This window comes from Coregonus clupeaformis, chromosome 14 (genome assembly GCF_020615455.1).
Source record: "Coregonus clupeaformis isolate EN_2021a chromosome 14, ASM2061545v1, whole genome shotgun sequence".
NCBI classification, from domain to species: domain Eukaryota; kingdom Metazoa; phylum Chordata; class Actinopteri; order Salmoniformes; family Salmonidae; genus Coregonus; species Coregonus clupeaformis.
In genome coordinates this window covers 29,528,738-29,548,130 of record NC_059205.1, presented here as the reverse complement: position 1 = coordinate 29,548,130, position 19,393 = coordinate 29,528,738, and the positions used below count along the sequence as shown (strand labels likewise).

The window sequence follows — 19,393 nt, the reverse complement described above, 5'->3', positions numbered from 1 at the left end:
TGTGAAACAAAGAAGTTACAAGAGGCATGGGACACTTCTGGATGGTGGATTCCATTAACACCACTTTTTACTGTGAACAGTAAACGAAATGTAGAGGTGGACTAATTAATCTGGGGCGTATTCATTACGCCGATGACGTTGCAAACGTTTCTTAAACGGAAGCAAATTGAACGAAACGGGGAGGAACCTACCTGAATTTGTCCAATAGAAACTCTCGTTTTTTGCAAGTGTTTGGCTAACGATTAAATCCCTGATCAGCTGACTACCGGCATTAGTCGACCACCAAGTTGTCCTAACGTGGCTGTCTCCATAAATATTGTGGTGCTGACTCTATTAACGTTACAAAGTAAGTGAAACATGTTTTCACGGAAATTTAACAAAATGCAAAGAACTTGAGCGCTTAACTCAGAAGGGTACAACAGGGTTAGTTATGACAATCTTTGGGTACAAGGTGGAACAACATGCAGGCTGCTATAGCATCTCATTTACTGTATATGGCAATAATAAGAAAACATGCATTTTGGTCACGAAAAACAAATGTAAAAGGCTACAGCATAATTCTGGCCATAATTTCTTATTGCTAATTTTCTTGACCATCATTGGCAACGATTTTGTGTGTCATTAGTGAAAAGAAAAAGAGTGGAGAATAAAATACATCGTCTTGAGGAAGTGACGATCGTTAAAACCAAGTGACGTCGAATGGTGTTTTGTTGACGTTTGTTTGTGAAAGACAGAACAGTGGAAGCCCACCTCAAAGGATCTAGCTAGCTATCTAGGTAATCTACCCTAAATAGTTGTTATCAACCCTAAATGTCTATTAGTTATATATATAACATTGGGTATTCTAGCTAATAGCTCGACAAATAACGTAGAAATCCAGGCTACTTGAAATCACGAATCCAGCGAATGGTCCGAGAAGGGAACAATAGCTAGCTAGCCACATAGCTAACGTTACGTTAAGACAGTCAAGGATAAACGAGGGACGTTGGCTGACTGACTAGCCAGAAAATAAGCTGAGAGAGGTAAGAACAGTTAGGTAGCTACCTTGCTAGATAGCTAGCTACCTGCTGGTTTATTGCTTTGTTGGAGTTAGGTAACCATTCAACGTAACGTTATCTAGCTAACGTTAGCGTAATAGCTAACGTACAGTAACTAGCTAGCAGTCCCTCTCACCTGTCTGATTTTGTTTTAACGAATGTTGTTAACTAGCTAGCTAGCAACTGCATAGAAAACCAAATATATATATAACAGATATTCTAAAGCTAACGTTACCCTTGGTTATCTAACCCTCCAGTTGAATTTTGTTGACAGCTCATGTTGCTGTGAATTGTCTCACGCAGCCGACATGTAACGTTATGTAGTCTATGCTCAATGCCGCTCTTTTCAATCAACATCACAATAACACTGTGTGTGTGTGTGTGTGTGTGTGTGTGTGTGTGTGTGTGTGTGTGGTGTGTGTGTATATGTATGTATGTATGTATGTGTGTGTTCCTAACTTGCCTGTTGGAGGAGGTACAGGGAGAATGTGAAGCACAATGGCCAACTTTGAAACCTACCAGGAGTACCAGCGGATTGAGGACATTGAGGAGGACTCACCTCATGGGGAGGAGGACCTATTAGTACATGTGCCAGAGGGCCTGAGAGGTACTGTACCGGTTATATTACATAACATATCTTCTCCTATCAGGGCTAGACATAACGCTGTCTTATGGTACAATATAATTTGGTGTGATAGTGATTTATTGTAATGACACAGTAATGACACGATTCCTATTTCCTATAAGCATTAGGGCTGGGAATTTCCAGGGACCTCACGATATGATATTATCACAATATTTAGGTGCCGATATGATATGCATTACGATTCTCACAATTCTATATGTATTGCGATTTCAATACTGTGATTTTATTGCGGTTCGATGTTCTAAACATATTGCTCACCATATACAGTATCTGCTGCAAAGGGACAAGAGAGCCATGACAAAACGAGTTTTGATCATTCATGGAAATAAAAGTCCTGAAAACAAATTGGCTCCCTATTTAAAAAATTAAAATGGAGAACACGCTATGAAGGAAAAATACTGGAGTTTGGTGCAGGTACAGCCAACCAGCACAAAAATAATATTGCAATATTGTCAAACGATATGATGTCTCATCAAAAATAATACCCTGAGATGTAACTATCGAACCCCCCCCCCCCATCACTAATAAGCACTTAAAGTGATGAAAATGATCAGAGAGGTTGAGGGTAGAGGAAGTTCATGAGTAAAAACAAACAATATATAATTATTGTAAAATTGACTGTCCATAAAATGTATATTGTATGTATAAGCTGGAAGTAGAGGCCTAAGCATTGTTGTTCACTAGTTTACTCCAATTAGGGAAAGGGTGGTGGGGTTGGAAAGTAATAAAGGGAAATATATATTTTTAAAGGATATGTACAGTGAGGGAAAAAAGGATTTGATCCCCTGCTGATTTTGTACGTTTGCCCACTGACAAAGAAATGATCAGTCTATAATTTTAATGGTAGGTTTATTTGAACAGTGAGAGACAGAATAACAACAAAATGTTATAAATTGATTTGCATTTTAATGAGGGAAATAAGTATTTGACCCCCTCTCAATCAGAAAGATTTCTGGCTCCCAGATGTCTTTTATACAGGTAACGAGCTGAGATTAGGAGCACACTCTTAAAATGGAAGAAACACAAAAGACCTGTCAATCTCCCTTGGCCTGGGGCTCCATGCAAGATCTCACCTCGTGGAGTTGCAATAATCATGAGAACGGTGAGGAATCAGCCCAGAACTACACGGGAGGATCTTGTCAATGATCTCAAGGCAGCTGGGACCATAGTCACCAAGAAAACAAATGGTAACACACTACGCCGTGAAGAACTGAAATCCTGCAGCGCCCGCAAGGTCCCCCTGCTTAAGATATATATGCCCGTCTGAAGTTTGCCAATGAACATCTGAATGATTCAGAGGAGAACTGGGTGAAAGTGTTGTGGTCAGATGAGACCAAAATCGAGCTCTTTGGCATCAACTCAACTCGCCGTGTTTGGAGGAGGAGGAATGCTGCCTATTACCCCAAGAACACCATCCCCACCGTCAAACATGGAGGTGGAAACATTATGCTTTGGGGGTGTTTTTCTGCTAAGGGGACAGGACAACTTCACCACATCAAAGGGACGATGGATGGGGCCATGTACCATCAAATCTTGGGTGAGAACCTCCTTCCCTCAGCCAGGGCATTGAAAATGGGTCATGGATGAGTATTCCAGCATGACAATGACCCAAAACACACGGCCAAGGCAACAAAGGAGTGGCTCAAGAAGAAGCACATTAAGGTCCTGGAGTGGCCTAGCCAGTCTCCAGACCTTAATCCCATAGAAAATCTGTGGAGGGAGCTGAAGGTTCGAGTTAACAAACGTCAGCCTCGAAACCTTAATGACTTGGAGAAGATCTGCAAAGAGGAGTGGGACCAAAAATCCCTCCTGAGATGTGTGCAAACCTGGTGGCCAACTACAAGAAACGTCTGACCTCTGTGATTGCCAACAAGGGTTTTGCCACCAAGTACTAAGTCATGTTTTGCAGAGGGGTCAAATACTTATTTCCCTCATTAAAATGCAAATCAATTTATAACATTTTTGACATGCGTTTCTCTGGATTTTTTTGTTGTTATTCAGTCTCTCACTGTTCAAATAAACCTACCATTAAAAGTATAGACTGATCATGTCTTTGTCAGTGGGCAAACGTACAAAATCAGCAGAGGATCAAATACTTTTTTCCCTCACTGTATGTATATGTGTGTGTGTGTGTGTGTGTGTATATATATATATATATATATATATATATATATATATATATTGTGATGTCACGAGAGGCTGTGTCCTGGAGGGACGTTACATCCCCCTGAGGTGGCTGCAAACCCAGACAGCTATGGCTCCATCTGCTGGTATGGTCGGGAACTCCACCCCTCTATGGCCAATCTTCCCACGCAGCTGAAACAAATGAGGAGCTGATGAGCTGAAGGTTTGGGAAGGGAAGAGACACAGTCTCCAACCTGGGCTCTCTGGAGGACAAGAGTGCTGCACGTCCACTTCCATGAGGAATATAAGGATTTGGAGATACTTACCTTTGGGAAATACTCACCTTTGGATATATGCACCTGTGGAAATACGGGAGAGACATTTGGAAGGACTTTTTGCTGGGTTGGCCACTAGCTGCAACGTGGACTACAGTAAGGCTGGGGAAAAGTTATCTGAGCGAGTGAGAATTATGATTCTGGATGTGGAAGAGACATCCCTGAACTGTTAACCCTTAAAGAGCTTAAAGAATTTTGTTATATTTTCGTTAATTTCCCAAGACCTATAATAAAATCCTTGTTTTGTTTGAACCTTGTCTCCTTGCACTACTTGAGCAATCCCGCTGAAAGCTGTGTAGCCTCTCGTGACGTCACAATATATATATATATATATATATATATATTTTTTTTTTAAACGGTTGTTAAAAAGTAATGGTTTCTTTTAATCTCTTTATTTCCACCCCTAATTTGCAGACTCATGGCACCATATCAAGAATCTGGACAACTTCTTCACAAGAATATCCTTTTAAGAAATGTTGGGATAAAAATGGTTCTCTGGCAATATATATACTGTAGCTTATTGGTTTGGTAAGAATAATTACTTTCAGGTTGATGTTTAAAATTGCGGCTTTATAATGTGTGTTTTTGTACTGTCACCTAATGATCTCATTTATAAAGAAGCAATTTCAGACACAGTATTTACATTTTAATCTAATTCAGACAGTACGATGTTGCAACGTATGATGCACAGTGACTTTAAATTAGACACTTGCCACAGGAGAATGACTTTCAATTATGTGTGTTCTTCCAGAACAAATGCTCTGTACTTTAATGATATTGATGCCAGACTGGTTCACTTCAAGTTGCTTATTTTTATTTTTTTAGGGGATGTGTTAAGTCTACTTAAAAAAAACATACATGGTCGTTATTTGATTAACCATCAAAGGTTTCTTCAGAGTGATTGTTTTGTACAGTGCCTTGCAAAAGTATTCATCCCCCTTGGCGTTTTTCCTATTCTGTTGCATTACAACCTGTAATTTTAATGTATTTTTATTTGGATTTCATGTAATGGACATACACAAAATAGTCCAAATTGGTGAAGTGAAATGAAAAAAATAACTTGTTTCAAAAAATTCAAATAAATATCTGTCACATGATCTCAGTGTGTATATATACACCTGTTCTGAAAGGTCCTAGAGTCTGCAACACCATTAAGCAAGTGGCACCACCAAGCAAGCAGCACCATGATGACCAAGGAGCTCTCCAAACAGGTCAGGGACAAAGTGTGGAGAAGCACAGATCAGGGATGGGTTATGAAAAAATATCCTAAACTTTGAACAGCCGAGCATCATTAAATCCATTATTAAAAAATTGAAAGAATATGGCACCACAACAAACCTGTCGAGAGGGCCGGCCACCAAAACCCACGGACCAGGCAAGGAGGGCATTCATCAGAGAGGCAACAAAGAGACCAAAGATAACCCTGAAGGAGCTGCAAAGCTCCACAGCGGAGATTGGAGTATCTGTCCATAGGACCACTTTAAGCCATACACTCCACAGAGCTGGGCTTTACGGAATAGTGGCCAGAAAAAAAGCCATTACTTAAAGAAAAAAAGAAGCAAACACGTTTGATGTTCGCCAAAAGGCATGTGGGAGACTCCCCAAACATGGATGAAGGTACTCTGGTCAGATGAGACTATAATTGAGCTTTTTGGCCATCAAGGAAAACGCTATGTCTGGCTCAAACCCAACACCTCTCATCACCCCGAGAACACCATCCCCACAGTGAAGCATGGTGGTGGCAGCATCATGCTGTGGGGATGTTTTTCATTGGCAGGGACTGGGAAACTGGTCAAAATTGAAGGAATGAAGAATGGCGCTAAATACAGGGAAATTCTTGAGCGAAACCTGTTTCAGTCTTCCAGAGATTTGAGACTGGGACGGAGGTTCACCTTCCAGCAGGACAATGACCCTAAGCATACTGCTAAAGCAACACTCGAGTGGTTTAAGGGGAAACATTTAAATCTATTGGAATGGCCTAGTCAAAGCCCAGACCTCAATTCAATTGAGAATCTGTGGTATGATTTAAAGATTGCTGTACACCAGTGGAACCCATCCAAATTGAAGGAGCTGGAGCAGTTTTGCCTTGAAGAATGGGCAAAAATCCCAGTGGCTAGATGTGCCAAGCTTATAGAGACATACCCCAAGAGACTTGCAGCTGTAATTGCTGCAAAAGGTGCCTCTACAAAGACTTTGGGGGGGGGGTGTATAGTTATGCACGCTCAAGTTATCAGTTTTTTGGTCTTATTTCTTGTTTGTTTCACAATAAATAAATGCATCTTCAAAGTGGTAGGCATGTTGTGTAAATCAAATGATACAAACCCCCCAAAAAATCAATTTTAATTCCAGGTTGTAAGGCAACAAAATAGGAAAAAATGCCAAGGGGGTGAATATTTTCGCAAGACTATGCCAACACTTAAAGGGAAATTCCACCACTTTTCAACTCATTTTCATTATCCCCAGCACAATATCATTGTCTACATATGTCAAAATGCTGAAATTCGAAGTAAAAAAGTTCTATATGATGACATCATCAAAAGTTAAAACATTTAAAAAACTGTGATTTTGAAACAGATTTGCGGTGACGTGGAGAGAAAAAATACCCTCCCTCTGACTAGAAACTCAATGCAGGTTTTAAAAATGTGATGTCACAGTGAAGCATTTTTTGGACGTTTCTTATTATCTTTTTAACCACTGATCATAGAAACGAATATGTAGACACCTCACATACAGTGGGGAGAACAAGTATTTGATACACTGCCGATTTTGCAGGTTTTCCTACTTACAAAGCATGTAGAGGTCTGTTATTTTTATCATAGGTACACTTCAACTGTGAGAGACGGAATCTAAAACAAAAATCCAGAAAATCACATTGTATGATTTTTAAGTAATTAATTAGCATTTTATTGCATGACATAAGTATTTGATACATCAGAAAAGCAGAACTTAATATTTGGTACAGAAACCTTTGTTTGCAATTACAGAGATCATACGTTTCCTGTAGGTCTTGACCAGGTTTGCACACACTGCAGCAGGGATTTTGCCCACTCCTCCATACAGACCTTCTCCAGATCCTTCAGGTTTCGGGGCTGTCGCTGGGCAATACAGACTTTCAGCTCCCTCCAAAGATTTTCTATTGGGTTCAGGTCTGGAGACTGGCTAGGCCACTCCAGGACCTTGAGATGCTTCTTACGGAGCCACTCCTTAGTTGCCCTGGCTGTGTGTTTCGGGTCGTTGTCATGCTGGAAGACCCAGCCACGACCCATCTTCAATGCTCTTACTGAGGGAAGGAGGTTGTTGGCCAAGATCTTGCGATACCTGGCCCCATCCATCCTCCCCTCAATACGGTGCAGTCGTCCTGTCCCCTTGGCAGAAAAGCATCCCCAAAGAATGATGTTTCCACCTCCATGCTTCACGGTTGGGATGGTGTTCTTGGGGTTGTACTCATCCTTCTTCTTCCTCCAAACACGGCGAGTGGAGTTTAGACCAAAAAGCTCTATTTTTGTCTCATCAGACCACATGACCTTCTCCCATTCCTCCTCTGGATCATCCAGATGGTCATTGGAAAACTTCAGACGGGCCTGGACATGCGCTGGCTTGAGCAGGGGGGACCTTGCGTGCGCTGCAGGATTTTAATCCATGACGGCGTAGTGTGTTACTAATGGTTTTCTTTGAGACTGTGGTCCCAGCTCTCTTCAGGTCATTGACCAGGTCCTGCCGTGTAGTTCTGGGCTGATCCCTCACCTTCCTCATGATCATTGATGCCCCACGAGGTGAGATCTTGCATGGAGCCCCAGACCGAGGGTGATTGACCGTCATCTTGAACTTCTTCCATTTTCTAATAATTGCGCCAACAGTTGTTGCCTTCTCACCAAGCTGCTTGCCTATTGTCCTGTAGCCCATCCCAGCCTTGTGCAGGTCTACAATTTTATCCCTGATGTCCTTACACAGCTCTCTGGTCTTGGCCATTGTGGAGAGGTTGGAGTCTGTTTGATTGAGTGTGTGGACAGGTGTCTTTTATACAGGTAACAAGTTCAAACAGGTGCAGTTAATACAGGTAATGAGTGGAGAACAGGAGGGCTTCTTAAAGAAAAACTAACAGGTCTGTGAGAGCAGGAATTCTTACTGGTTGGTAGGTGATCAAATACTTATGTCATGCAATAAAATGCAAATTAATTACTTAAAAATCATACAATGTGATTTTCTGGATTTTTGTTTTAGATTCAGTCTCTCACAGTTGAAGTGTACCTATGATAAAAATTACAGACCTCTACATGCTTTGTAAGTAGGAAAACCTGCAAAATCGGCAGTGTATCAAATACTTGTTCTCCCCACTGTATGTAGACACTGGTATGGTGTTGGAGATAATGAATATGAGGTTATGAAGTGGAATTTCCCATTAATACTGTTTTTCTTAACTTTAATTTCCACATCTATCAGTTCCATCAGAAGAATGGCTTTGCCTGTATGATGTTATCAGAGTTCTTTGAACTTTTGTAAGTATATCGATTTATTTACAATCCTCATGCTAATGTAAGATATGTTTTACTTTTAAGAAAATATTCAACATTTATATCTGCTAATGTTTAACCCCAACATCTCAAACTCCTTATTGCAGTCAGTTGCTGTTTGTGGTCACGTTCACAACATTCCTCTTCAACTGTGTGGAGTATGATATCCTGTTTGCCAATCGGGCAGTGAACCCCACAGGACCTGGCCAGAACCCCCTGGACAGAAACAAGGTCTCTCTGCCTGATGCCATCCTACCAAGCCAGCAGTGCACTGAGAGGTACGTCAATCAGTATTGTCTTAATATATATATTGGTAGATGGATGGATAGCCAGTATTCAGACCCCTTGACTTTTTCCACATGTTACGTTACAGCCTTATTCTAAAATTGTTAAAAAATATTTTTAAAAACTCTATAATCTAGACACCACCCCAAAATGACAAAGCGAAAACAGGTTTTTAGGCATTTTTGCTAATTTATTTTTCAATACCGTCAATACCGTCAATACCGTTGAAACTATTTCTTTGAATTTCTTTTATACATTTGAATATTTGTAGCTACTTTTTAAGTAAGTACCTGCAGTCAACTTGTGCAATACGTTAGCAGATAAAGAAGATCGCATTCTTCATTTCACCTGTCACATAATTTTTCATTATGAGTTTACCTGTAGTCCCCAGTCACGTTGTGTTTGAGACTGTATAAAATGTTTGCAATGCGCTCATAAGCATTTAGTTAGCATTCTCTATGGGATTTATACAGCCTAGCAACTACTGTACATTTTAACTGTTTATTTCAAAACACTAAATGAAGTGTAAAAAAAAAAAAAGGATTCAGTTACGTATATATCCTACTATGATTATAGCCCTGCTGATTCACATAGCCTTCGCCTAAAACACTTGTAAACACTAGGCAAGTTGCAACACAACCAGCCTGTAGTGGATGACAGGTTCCTGGAGCAGGTTATTTGTGTATCTGTGCACTGTGTTCAGCGTAGTACCAGGGAAAACAATGTAATGGATAGTCCCTGCATGGTAAGACTCAGTAGCTGGAAGGAGTCACTGTGAAGTCTGGGCAGGCAGCCTGTGGACCACATGACACCCCCTAGTCCTGCAGCAAGACCCAGACCCCACCACCACCACAGCTAAATCTTTTTCCAAAATGGATAAACAAGCTAGCTTGTCTTTTGCAATATCGTTAAGCTGATTCTGCACTCAAACACTATCCTAGACACTACCCCCCCTTTCCCTTCCCTAAAAACCTCAGTGACTGAATGGGTGTTTATATAGAAGATGATGACACACCACTGCTAGGAATTCTAACCCAGGAACAGCATGTCCCACCATTTAGAACTACTGACTTAGTCTGCTCTCCCATCCTCCCCCCAACTCCTCTCTGTTTCACCATTGAGTTGGTCTTAAAATGAAAGAGATGTCACACAAATCAGGAAGTAGCCTAACTTTGTCACAACGTTGTTTGTATTTGGTTTTTAATTTCAAAATTAAACTCCTGAATTTATGTTTATTCTCTTGAATATGTTTACAGGATGGCTAGCTAGATCATGACCTGTGTGTGACTTGTTCTGTGTTTTGAAATGGGATACTTTACCAGCTGATTCTCAGCAATTCTCTGATACGCAGGAGAGACTACATTAGTAAGACATAACCAAGCCACAAACTGTAAACAGGAGTGCAGTATCCTAAGATACCTCTCAGTAGAGCCTTGCACGGGCATGAATTTTAAGCCCGAGCTCTTCCCATGCAAGCGACGTTCAGGCCCTAACCTACCCAGGCCCGATTGCTTCTGCCAAATCCGTCCCTGCCCAAAATCAGAAATAACTTCCTCCGTTAGTAAATCCATTAGCTGCTCCTCTCTGTCTGTCGCTCGCTCCCTGCCTGGATGCATTCCGCTCATGGCGGCTCTGAGTCTGTGACTATCCACAGCAACGGCTCCGCTCTGCTGCTCTGCTCAATGAAGAGACATGAGACAGCAGTTAGCTGTTAGCTACTTTTTGTCACTCTAAACACTCTAAACTTATTTTTTGTGATATGATCTCTCCTGTTTTATATTTGACGAGGTTGAAGCACTTCTGACACCATGTTATGATCTTAGTTAGATATGACTGTACTGCGCAGCAGAGCAAGCACAAATGGCTCAGCTTCAAAATGTTAGTGATCAATTTAGTGATACCTGAGCCCTGCCCGTACCCTAGTTATTGATTAAAAAACATGCCCTACCTGGCCCTAACCCATCGGGCTCGGGTCGAGTAGCAGAGCTCTACCTCTCAGGCCCCACAACATACATTACAACATGTGGTTGGTTAAAGCAACAGATTTATAAGGCTCCTTTACTCTCATTCGTAGATGGTTATTTTGGTCATACATCAATGGTGAAAATGAATGATTTAGACCTGCTCTTTATGCAGCCGATGGATGGCTCGTACCATCTTCCCACACCTATCTATACAGATTCACAAACACATGCATTTTCCACTACATGGAATGAACCGCTAATGTCAAACAAGGACCAGAAACATGAATCGTAAACATGTGTTTTTCCCCCTTTGTCATCCCTTCTTCTCCTCTGTAGGATCCAGGAGAACCGGTGGATCATTTTCCTGCTCATCATGGCAGCCATCTTCTGGGTCTACCGGATGATCAAGGTCTTCTGCAACATCCTCCGCTACTGGGAGATCCGACAGTTCTACATCAAAGCACTAAAGATCAGAATGGTAAGGCGTGATCCTACAGTCTCACGAAACTCTGGTCTGCCAATTGTTTCAAGGTAGTTTTAGCAACTGTTTTAGCAACATAAGATTGCTTGGATTACAATGGTTTCAAAAGACGTCAAGAAAAATGTTTGTCGTCATACCCACCCCAGCTTACACACGAGTCCCTCATATCAAGGTGTCCCTCATCACGGTACAGTCTCTGAACACCTTTGACCTCTGCCCTTTCGCCATTCCAGGACGAGCTGTGTAACTTCACGTGGCAGGAGGTGCAGGACCGTCTGATCAGCCTGCAGCGGGAGCAGCAGATGTGCATCCACAAGAAGGAGCTAACTGAGCTGGACATCTACCACCGCATCCTGCGCTTCAAGAACTACATGGTGGCCATGGTCAATAAGTCCCTGTTACCTGTACAGCTTCAGCTCCCCCTGTTGGGCAATCTGGTGTTCCTCACCCAGGGCCTCAAGTACAACTTTGAGCTGATTCTCTTCTGGGGTCCGGGGTCGCTTTTCCAGAACAAATGGAACCTGCACCCCAAGTACAAGCGTGCAGGGAACCGCCTGGAGCTGGCCCAGCAACTGAGCCGGGTCATTCTTCTGATGGGCGTGGCCAACCTGCTGCTCTGCCCCTTCATCCTCGTGTGGCAGGTGCTCTACGCCTTCTTCAGCTACACCGAGGTCATCAGGAGGGAGCCGGGGAGTCTGGGAGCACGCCGCTGGTCCCTGTACGGCCGCCTCTACCTGCGCCACTTCAACGAGCTGGACCACGAGCTGCACGGCAGGCTGGGCCGCGGCTACAAGCCCACCTCCAAGTATATGAACTCGTTCACCTCACCGCTGCTGACCGTGCTGGCCAAGAACGTGGCATTTTTCTCGGGCTCGGTGCTGGCCGTGCTCATCGCGCTGACCGTGTACGACGAGGACGTTTTGACCGTGCAGCATATCCTGACCGCCATCACCGTGCTGGGAGTGGTCATCACCATCACCAGGTGAGCGAGGGGACAACATGGCTTCCACAGGGGGAATGGTGACCTCTCAGGATGATCTTGTAGTGATTTGTGGCTGGGTTTCATTCAAAGATGTCGTTCCTTCCCGCTTCCCATTGCAGATGAGTTGGTATGGAACAGCTCAACCTAGTTTCCACGATATTGTTGCCACCCTACCAATTCTAACCCCATCAATTCTTACCGATCCGTCAAGGAATGAGCGAGGGGGTAGAAGGGAGGAATGTCTTTCTATAAAGAAATTCAGCCTATGTTAAACCCACAGACATACCAGTCCATGATCCAGATCTAATGTGTTGTGTGAAATAGAGATGACGTATGTGTGAATATGCCCTCATAGGTCATTCATCCCAGACGAACACATGGTGTGGTGCCCGGAGCAGCTGCTGCAGTGTGTGCTTGCTCACATCCACTACATGCCAGACCACTGGAGGAACAACGCCAACAAGAGCGAGACCCGGGACGAGGTGGCACAGCTGTTTCAGTACAAAGCGGTGGGTGAGACGGGCCAGACAGTAAATAGAGACGGCTTATTGGCTGCGCCTTAGATGGAAAGGAACTTCTGAACTATATATGGCTTAATGACATATGGTCTGAGATTAAAATGTTCTTGTAACAGACATGTAAGGGCTCCCCAAGACTTGCTCAATACCTAAACAAGTGCTTTAATTGTAAGTAGTTATTGATATACATTCCAATTCATATGACTTCACCATAATATGACACTTCCCACACAGGAACGAATTGATGTTACGGCACTTTAAACATTTATTTGGGTGACACAATGTAAAGTAGTCAGACTTGAGATCCGAGTGCTTAACTGTTCTTGCAACTCTCTCATTGACATCAATGAATGGCGTCGCAGGTTATATGCTAGCAGATACCCATAGACTTCCAGTCATTCCACTATTGCTAGTTAGCATTGGCTCGCGAAACTACCTCCAACTTCCTTCATGCTGGACACAGAGACATAAAAATGGTATCCACGAGTTCATCTGACTCTGAGGAAGTAGATACATGGCATCATTACCAAAATCCCGAAGTATCCCTTTAAGCGTGCAGATCTGAACATATCTTCCCAATATGAATCCCCTTCTAGTATAACTCACCAGTGTTCTGTCTGTCTGTTTAGGTGTTCATCCTGGAGGAACTGCTGAGCCCCATTGTCACGCCCTTCATCCTCATCTTCCTCCTGAGGAACAAGTCCCTGGAGATCATCGACTTCTTCAGGAACTTCACCGTTGAGGTGGTCGGGGTCGGCGACATCTGCTCCTTCGCACAGATGGACATCCGTCGCCACGGAAACCCACTGGTGAGTTCAGGTCGTCTCTGCTGCTTTCCGTTCAGTCATTTAGGATATTTACTGTATTAGGAAAGATGTATCGTGTCATTATTACAAAAGCATTTGTTATTTTGCTTGTTGAAATGAGAGACTAATACTGTTAATTTTCAGATATCGCCAAGTTATCAATCATACTGTACATGTTATTACAAATCAGTTTTCAGTTCATGTGTGTGTTGTTGTTGTCCTGATATTAGTGACTACTTATGCATAATGGCGTTAATGCATATTTTTGTTGGGCAAAGTTCCTGTGAGTGATGTAGAACCTGTTGTCTTTACAGTGGATGTCAGAGGGCCAGACAGAGGCGTCTGTGTACCAGCAGGCTGAGAACGGCAAAACTGAACTGTCCCTGATGCACTTCACCATCAAGAACCCCCGCTGGCAGCCCCCCCAGGAGAGCTCAGTGTTCATCAGCCATCTGAAGGAGAAGGTGCACCAGGACGCTCAGGGAGGACCCCCCACCCAGCTGCTGCTCTCTGAGGCCCCGCTCTGCTCCTCACTGCTCTCCAACGAGTCCGGCAATGCAGTGAGTGACTAACTGCCAACCACTCCCCAATCCCCAGCCAGACAATTCATAGTCAGTCACAGTTAGTACACAGGAAGATATTTGCCTCAACACTCTGTAACAGCACCCCTACTCTAACATTCAAACGGTTTCATCCAACAATGATTGTAATTTCTCAAAGATTTTTATTTAGTATTGGTTTACATTATGTTGTGTTATATTTGTCAGTTTGCTTGTATACTGACCTCTGTATCTCTGGGTTATGTTTTCCTGTCCAGCCTGACAACCTATTGGCCAGTGTCCTGGCCCACCCTGTTCTGACCGCGTCAGGCCTATCCGGCCGAGACCGCTGCTTCGTTCCTCCCAGCACGGCTGCCTCTGCCGCCGCCAGCGTCCTGTCCTCGCTGTCCATCTCCCACTCCCAGCTCCCCAACGCAAGCCGATCCCACTCGCATGTTCTCCTGCCCTCCATCCACCCCGACAGCACCATGTACCGCAGCGACCGCACCGGCATCGACAGGTAGGTAGACAGACGCCACGCTCTGCAAACATACTCCACAACACACACTGTTGTTTAGGTTCATCCATAACACAAAAGTGTTGATTGATTAGAGACTTGCATGCCAAAAGTGTGTTATTGATTGATATTGAGGTTAGTTGAAAGTGGGTGGATGAAGTGATGAATAACAGTGTATTTAGATGTTTTTTTAGGCTTGCTGATAATAGGTCGTTTTTATTTTCTCAGCATGTCAGCCAGTGACTCTCGGATCAAGAGCACTACAATGCTTTCAGAGTTTGCCTCGGCCGAGATGAGTCTCCATGCTATTTACATGCATGAGGTAGGTAACCTCAAAGGGATGGCCTCAAGGTCCTTCTGTTTATTTAACTGTGACGCTAGGGCTGTCCCCGACTAAAACCAATCTTGGTCGACCAATAGTCGTCTGTTCTTTCAACCAATCGACTGGTCGAAATTTTAAGAAGTGTATTTTTCCATATATAGACACACCCTATGTGTTTTAATAAAATCAACTATATGTAGGCTACTGAGCTTGTCTGATGCTTTAAGCACACTGTGTTTAAATAATTAAGACACAGAAATGACACGAGTGAGCCAGAGATCAAGATAGCCTAAGCAGAAGAAAAAAACATGTTCCCTTGACCACCACCTCCCGCCGCTGCTGCTGGCCTTCGCAGATTGTGCCATTACGCTCCCGAAGTTGCCAGTAATAGGGTATACCAGGGGTTGGCAACCTTTTCTATTTCGAGTGCCAAGTTATCTTCCCATTTCTACCGATCTGCGTGCCAGTTATGATTTTCATATGCACATTTTCATGGAACAGTTTCATTTATTTTATAGTAAAGTCGTCATATCTCAAAATCATTGTCATGTGATTAAAAAATATATATATCTAAATGGAAATTATACAAATCTAAAAGTAACTTCTATTGCCATTGCCAACTATGTAAAAATAGCATACATAACGCCAACGAATAAAAACATTGCAGCCTGCAGGTAGAAAATATTATAATAAATATAAATCACAATGACTACGCATGGCCTGTCTGCAAGGAACTTGAAACATTGTATCAACTATCAACTTGGTCCAGCCCAAAGCTTGCCCTAACAAACATGCAACATTGTATAAAATATTCTGGACCCTCAGAGTTTCATGAGCCAGTGAGCTCCGGACAGACACCGCTGTAGGCTATTTGCGCAAGGGATAATAAGTAATCAGGTAGGGCTATTTTATGAAGTTTCCACCAGATCAGAACATGACATTTTTTTCTCCCTTTCACCCTGAGTGGTTATCGAAAGGGAGAGAGCTGGAAATATTTTTCAAATATGCTACATTGAGGAACTACTGTCATTCTCAATGGATGTAAAAACAGACTTCATTTACTTGCTGTTTGAGGTGAAGAAAAAATTACTTTGAGAAGCTCCACAGCTCATTAGTGGTGGTGAGTTAAGACAATCAGAAATACTATCAGATCCCCAAATGGGCACATGTATAAGCCTACATTTGCGCGCGGGCCAGGTAGCCTAGGCCTACTTCTATGCGTAATCAGGTGTGCATCCTTACTCAACATTGACAGGAGTGGTCCAAAATAAACACTGAATATATTGACAACACGTAAATGGAATGAAATAAACCAAAACTTGTTTCTCACAAGTGTAGCCTAAGTTGTGCGCTCTGCAAACAACGTCTCCACTCCAACAGTGAGAACTGTAAAATACTATAATAATTATATATTGAATTCATTAACAGAAGTTACGGTAACCAAACAAACATCGAAGTTTGGTGTGTGTGAAGCATGTCCTTCTCTGTCCCTAGGTCCATCAACAGAGCTCGCTCCCCCACCAGAGGACATCAGGCCAGTGGCAGAACCCAATGCCAATGAGAGATTTAATCAGCAACACTGGTACGTAACAATCATTCATCTGTTTTACTTATGATCTTGGCTAAAGTCAGATGGAGCATGTTTGGTAGTTGGTTTAGTTTTAGCTTATGACATCCAGTTGACTAACTGTCTATGCGCCGACCCTCTATCTATGCAATCAGGTTTGCAGACGCACAGCGGCCACACAGCAGTCAACTTGTCTAGTATGCCCACCCCGCTGCGAGGCTGGATGGAGGAAGAGGAGGAGGATGCAGAGGAAGAGGAAGTCCTCAACAGGGGGTCGACTCCTAAACAGGACTCCAGGAGTAGCTGTTGAAGTGCCTTAAATAAAGGGGTGTGTTCCATCTTACCTCTATTTACTACACACAGACACTCCTCCCTAACCTATAGGCTAATATTGTCGGGAAATGTTATTCTATCTAGTACTACTGTTTTTGCTTTTCTTAAGTGAGCAATAGGTAGAAATAGCTCTGCCATTTCCTGGTTTCTAAAATGTTCGCGTGATTGTGTGACACAACAAGCAGACTGCTGTGAAATATCTTTATAACCAGTAATAACACAAAATATTGTAGTTTTCAGCTGTTTGAAGCTGAAAACTGAAAGTAAAAAGAAGCAAAAAAGAAACTTACAGAGGGGAAGCATAGAAATATTGCACATAGAATGGATCTACTGCTTATCAGACTTGCTTTCAATGAGAATGACATATCTATAACTAATTTCTATCTGAAATGTTGGGTCATACACACAACTACATAATGGACCTTAAAAAAAGGTGTGTGGCTGATTGGCTTTTCTCCTCTTCTTTTTCAGTGTTTACACTCCTTTCTCGATGAACATTGTGGCCTTAGATGATCTTTTTGGAGAGTATTATGACATCACATAACACAATGCGGGCAGTTGGGAGACCTCATTGGATAACCATTGTCTCTGTCTCCACCCCCCTCCATGCCTCTCCTCCTATCACATCAGGAGTTGTGGCGTCAGGGAAACTGACCATATGTCTTCCATCCCTCTCGCCATGTCATAATTTTGTTATAAAATGTATAAATATCGCTCATAGAGGACTGGAGTCTATGTGTGTTTGTGTGAGTGTGAGAGAGCGTTGTGTGTTTGTGTGTGTGTGTTTAGAACTCGGGGAAAGGGTGGCATGCACAGCCAGGATACTTCCAGGGCAGGTTTGAGCATGGTACGTAGCAACACCTGTCACACTTTTGTTGCGTTTCTTTGTGTTTCTTTTTAAACGTTTTATTTGTGCATCTGGGAGGTTTACAATGCGGGTCTGGGTTCACTTTCTCATGGTGGAAATGGTGTCTTACCTGGTGCTGAAGAGACTATGGAGTGAAGGTGTATCTTACTAGCTGCCTGACCATTCTCACTATATGAGGAAAGTTGAGGGCAAAATTATACATTGGCGTGTTTGGCCCTTACGTATAATTGCTTGTAATTTGTAAATACACTTTAGCGTCTTACCTCTATATGAATATTACAATTTTGTTCTGGCACTTTCAATGCTTGGGGAAGATGAGAAGTACTGAAGTGACATGAAGTAGACTGCAACTATACTACTACTAAGGTCACCAATAGGACCCTACAAGAAAACCTGACAAAAGTCTACAGATGGACTAGATTAATTAACCACATTTCTAAACTGGACATAATCTAATTGAAAGCTGCTGTCTATGACTTTAATGGGCCTAATACCATGTTTTTCTTCAGTATTAAGTTATTTTTCTTCTTTTAAAGTCCTGGTTGACTCTCTAAAACAGGATTCAACAGGTAATAACTTGATTATTCTGTATCAAAGTATTGCAAATGTTCAATCTCCACTGGCAACAGATGTATTACTTGACAAACGCATGTAAATCAAGATTACATATTTGCCCAGGCAGTAACTGCATTGTGGGTAGCTATGAGAATAGGCAATGCAGTCGCATATAATGTACAGTAAATCATTAAGTGTTGTTGATTTTGCATGGACTGCTCAACATTTTGTTCACGGAACACTTCCCCCAATGTACACACAAGAAGTGAACTTTTTATTATAAGGGCTGTTCCTAACATTTTGCAATTACAGCAGTTGGAGTTTGTGGTTTTACTTTATTCATAAATTAATCCTATGTCAGTATTTTCTTTCCTTTTCTCAGAGAACAGCCTAAGATGTCATTTTAAATAAGATAATTCTCCCTTTATTGTCCCAAATATTTAAAGTAACCTTCCAGATTTCAATGAAATATGACCTATAATTTATTTATTAATTCAATCATTCATTACAATATGAGTGAAATAGTAATTAAGTATGTTAAAAAGCAGCTTTTCTGTGTTGGAATGGTATGGGCGTACCCCAACAGAATGATTTGGGCGCGTACCGGTCATTAAAAATAATCATGCGAGCAGACCGCTGATTGGCCAGCTCAGCCAACGAGCCAACATGACATCATATTATATGAGGAAATTGCAAGCATTTTTTAAATGGTCTGTTTGAGATACAAGTTTGATGTGGGCTTTTTGAAGTCTTTTTTTCTCCAATTTATGTTTTGGCCACAAATACAAGTATAGTACGAGTCAACAACATTATTTGGGTTTGAGTTAACAGAATATAAACTTTTAAAAGTGAGATATTCACTGGACAGTTACTTTAAGTTATTTATATCTTTAGTATTTAATATATTTCATTTAGTATTTATTGGTTTCCTTAAATTAATCTTTATAGTAAATAAATTAATACCAAATATGATTGGGATCTAACGTTAGTAATAAGTCTTAAA

At 42.1% G+C, this 19,393-nt stretch overlaps 1 protein-coding gene across 3 annotated transcripts; it reads left to right on the top strand.

Moving 5' to 3' along the window:
* Window positions 1-704: 704 nt before the first annotated feature.
* On the top strand, window positions 705-19,160 carry LOC121581040 (autophagy-related protein 9A-like). Of its 3 annotated transcripts, none has more exons than XM_041896376.2 (15): window positions 705-776; window positions 1,510-1,644; window positions 4,557-4,600; window positions 8,574-8,638; window positions 8,761-8,931; window positions 11,239-11,380; window positions 11,617-12,365; window positions 12,721-12,874; window positions 13,513-13,692; window positions 14,004-14,249; window positions 14,507-14,748; window positions 14,974-15,067; window positions 16,562-16,649; window positions 16,790-16,962; window positions 17,439-19,160. In XM_041896376.2, the coding sequence occupies exons 2-14, from the start codon at window positions 1,536-1,538 to the stop codon at window positions 16,942-16,944; spliced, it is 2,439 nt and encodes an 812-aa protein (XP_041752310.1). In that variant the 5' UTR covers window positions 705-776; window positions 1,510-1,535; the 3' UTR covers window positions 16,945-16,962; window positions 17,439-19,160. The 3 variants fall into 3 exon arrangements, with proteins under 3 accessions (XP_041752310.1, XP_041752309.1, XP_041752311.1); XM_041896375.2 differs by having other exon boundaries at window positions 726-1,022; XM_041896377.2 differs by lacking the exons at window positions 705-776; window positions 4,557-4,600 and having other exon boundaries at window positions 1,557-1,644; window positions 8,583-8,638.
* Window positions 19,161-19,393: the final 233 nt, after the last annotated feature.

Coding starts and splice junctions, on each gene's coding strand:
- LOC121581040 (XM_041896376.2), top strand. CDS start 1,536: ATGGCCAACTTTGAAACCTACCAGGAGTACCAGCGGATTGAGGACATT. Junction 8,639..8,760: donor TCAGAGTTCTTTGAACTTTT/GTAAGTATATCG, acceptor TCCTTATTGCAG/TCAGTTGCTGTTTGTGGTCA. Junction 12,875..13,512: donor AGCTGTTTCAGTACAAAGCG/GTGGGTGAGACG, acceptor CTGTCTGTTTAG/GTGTTCATCCTGGAGGAACT.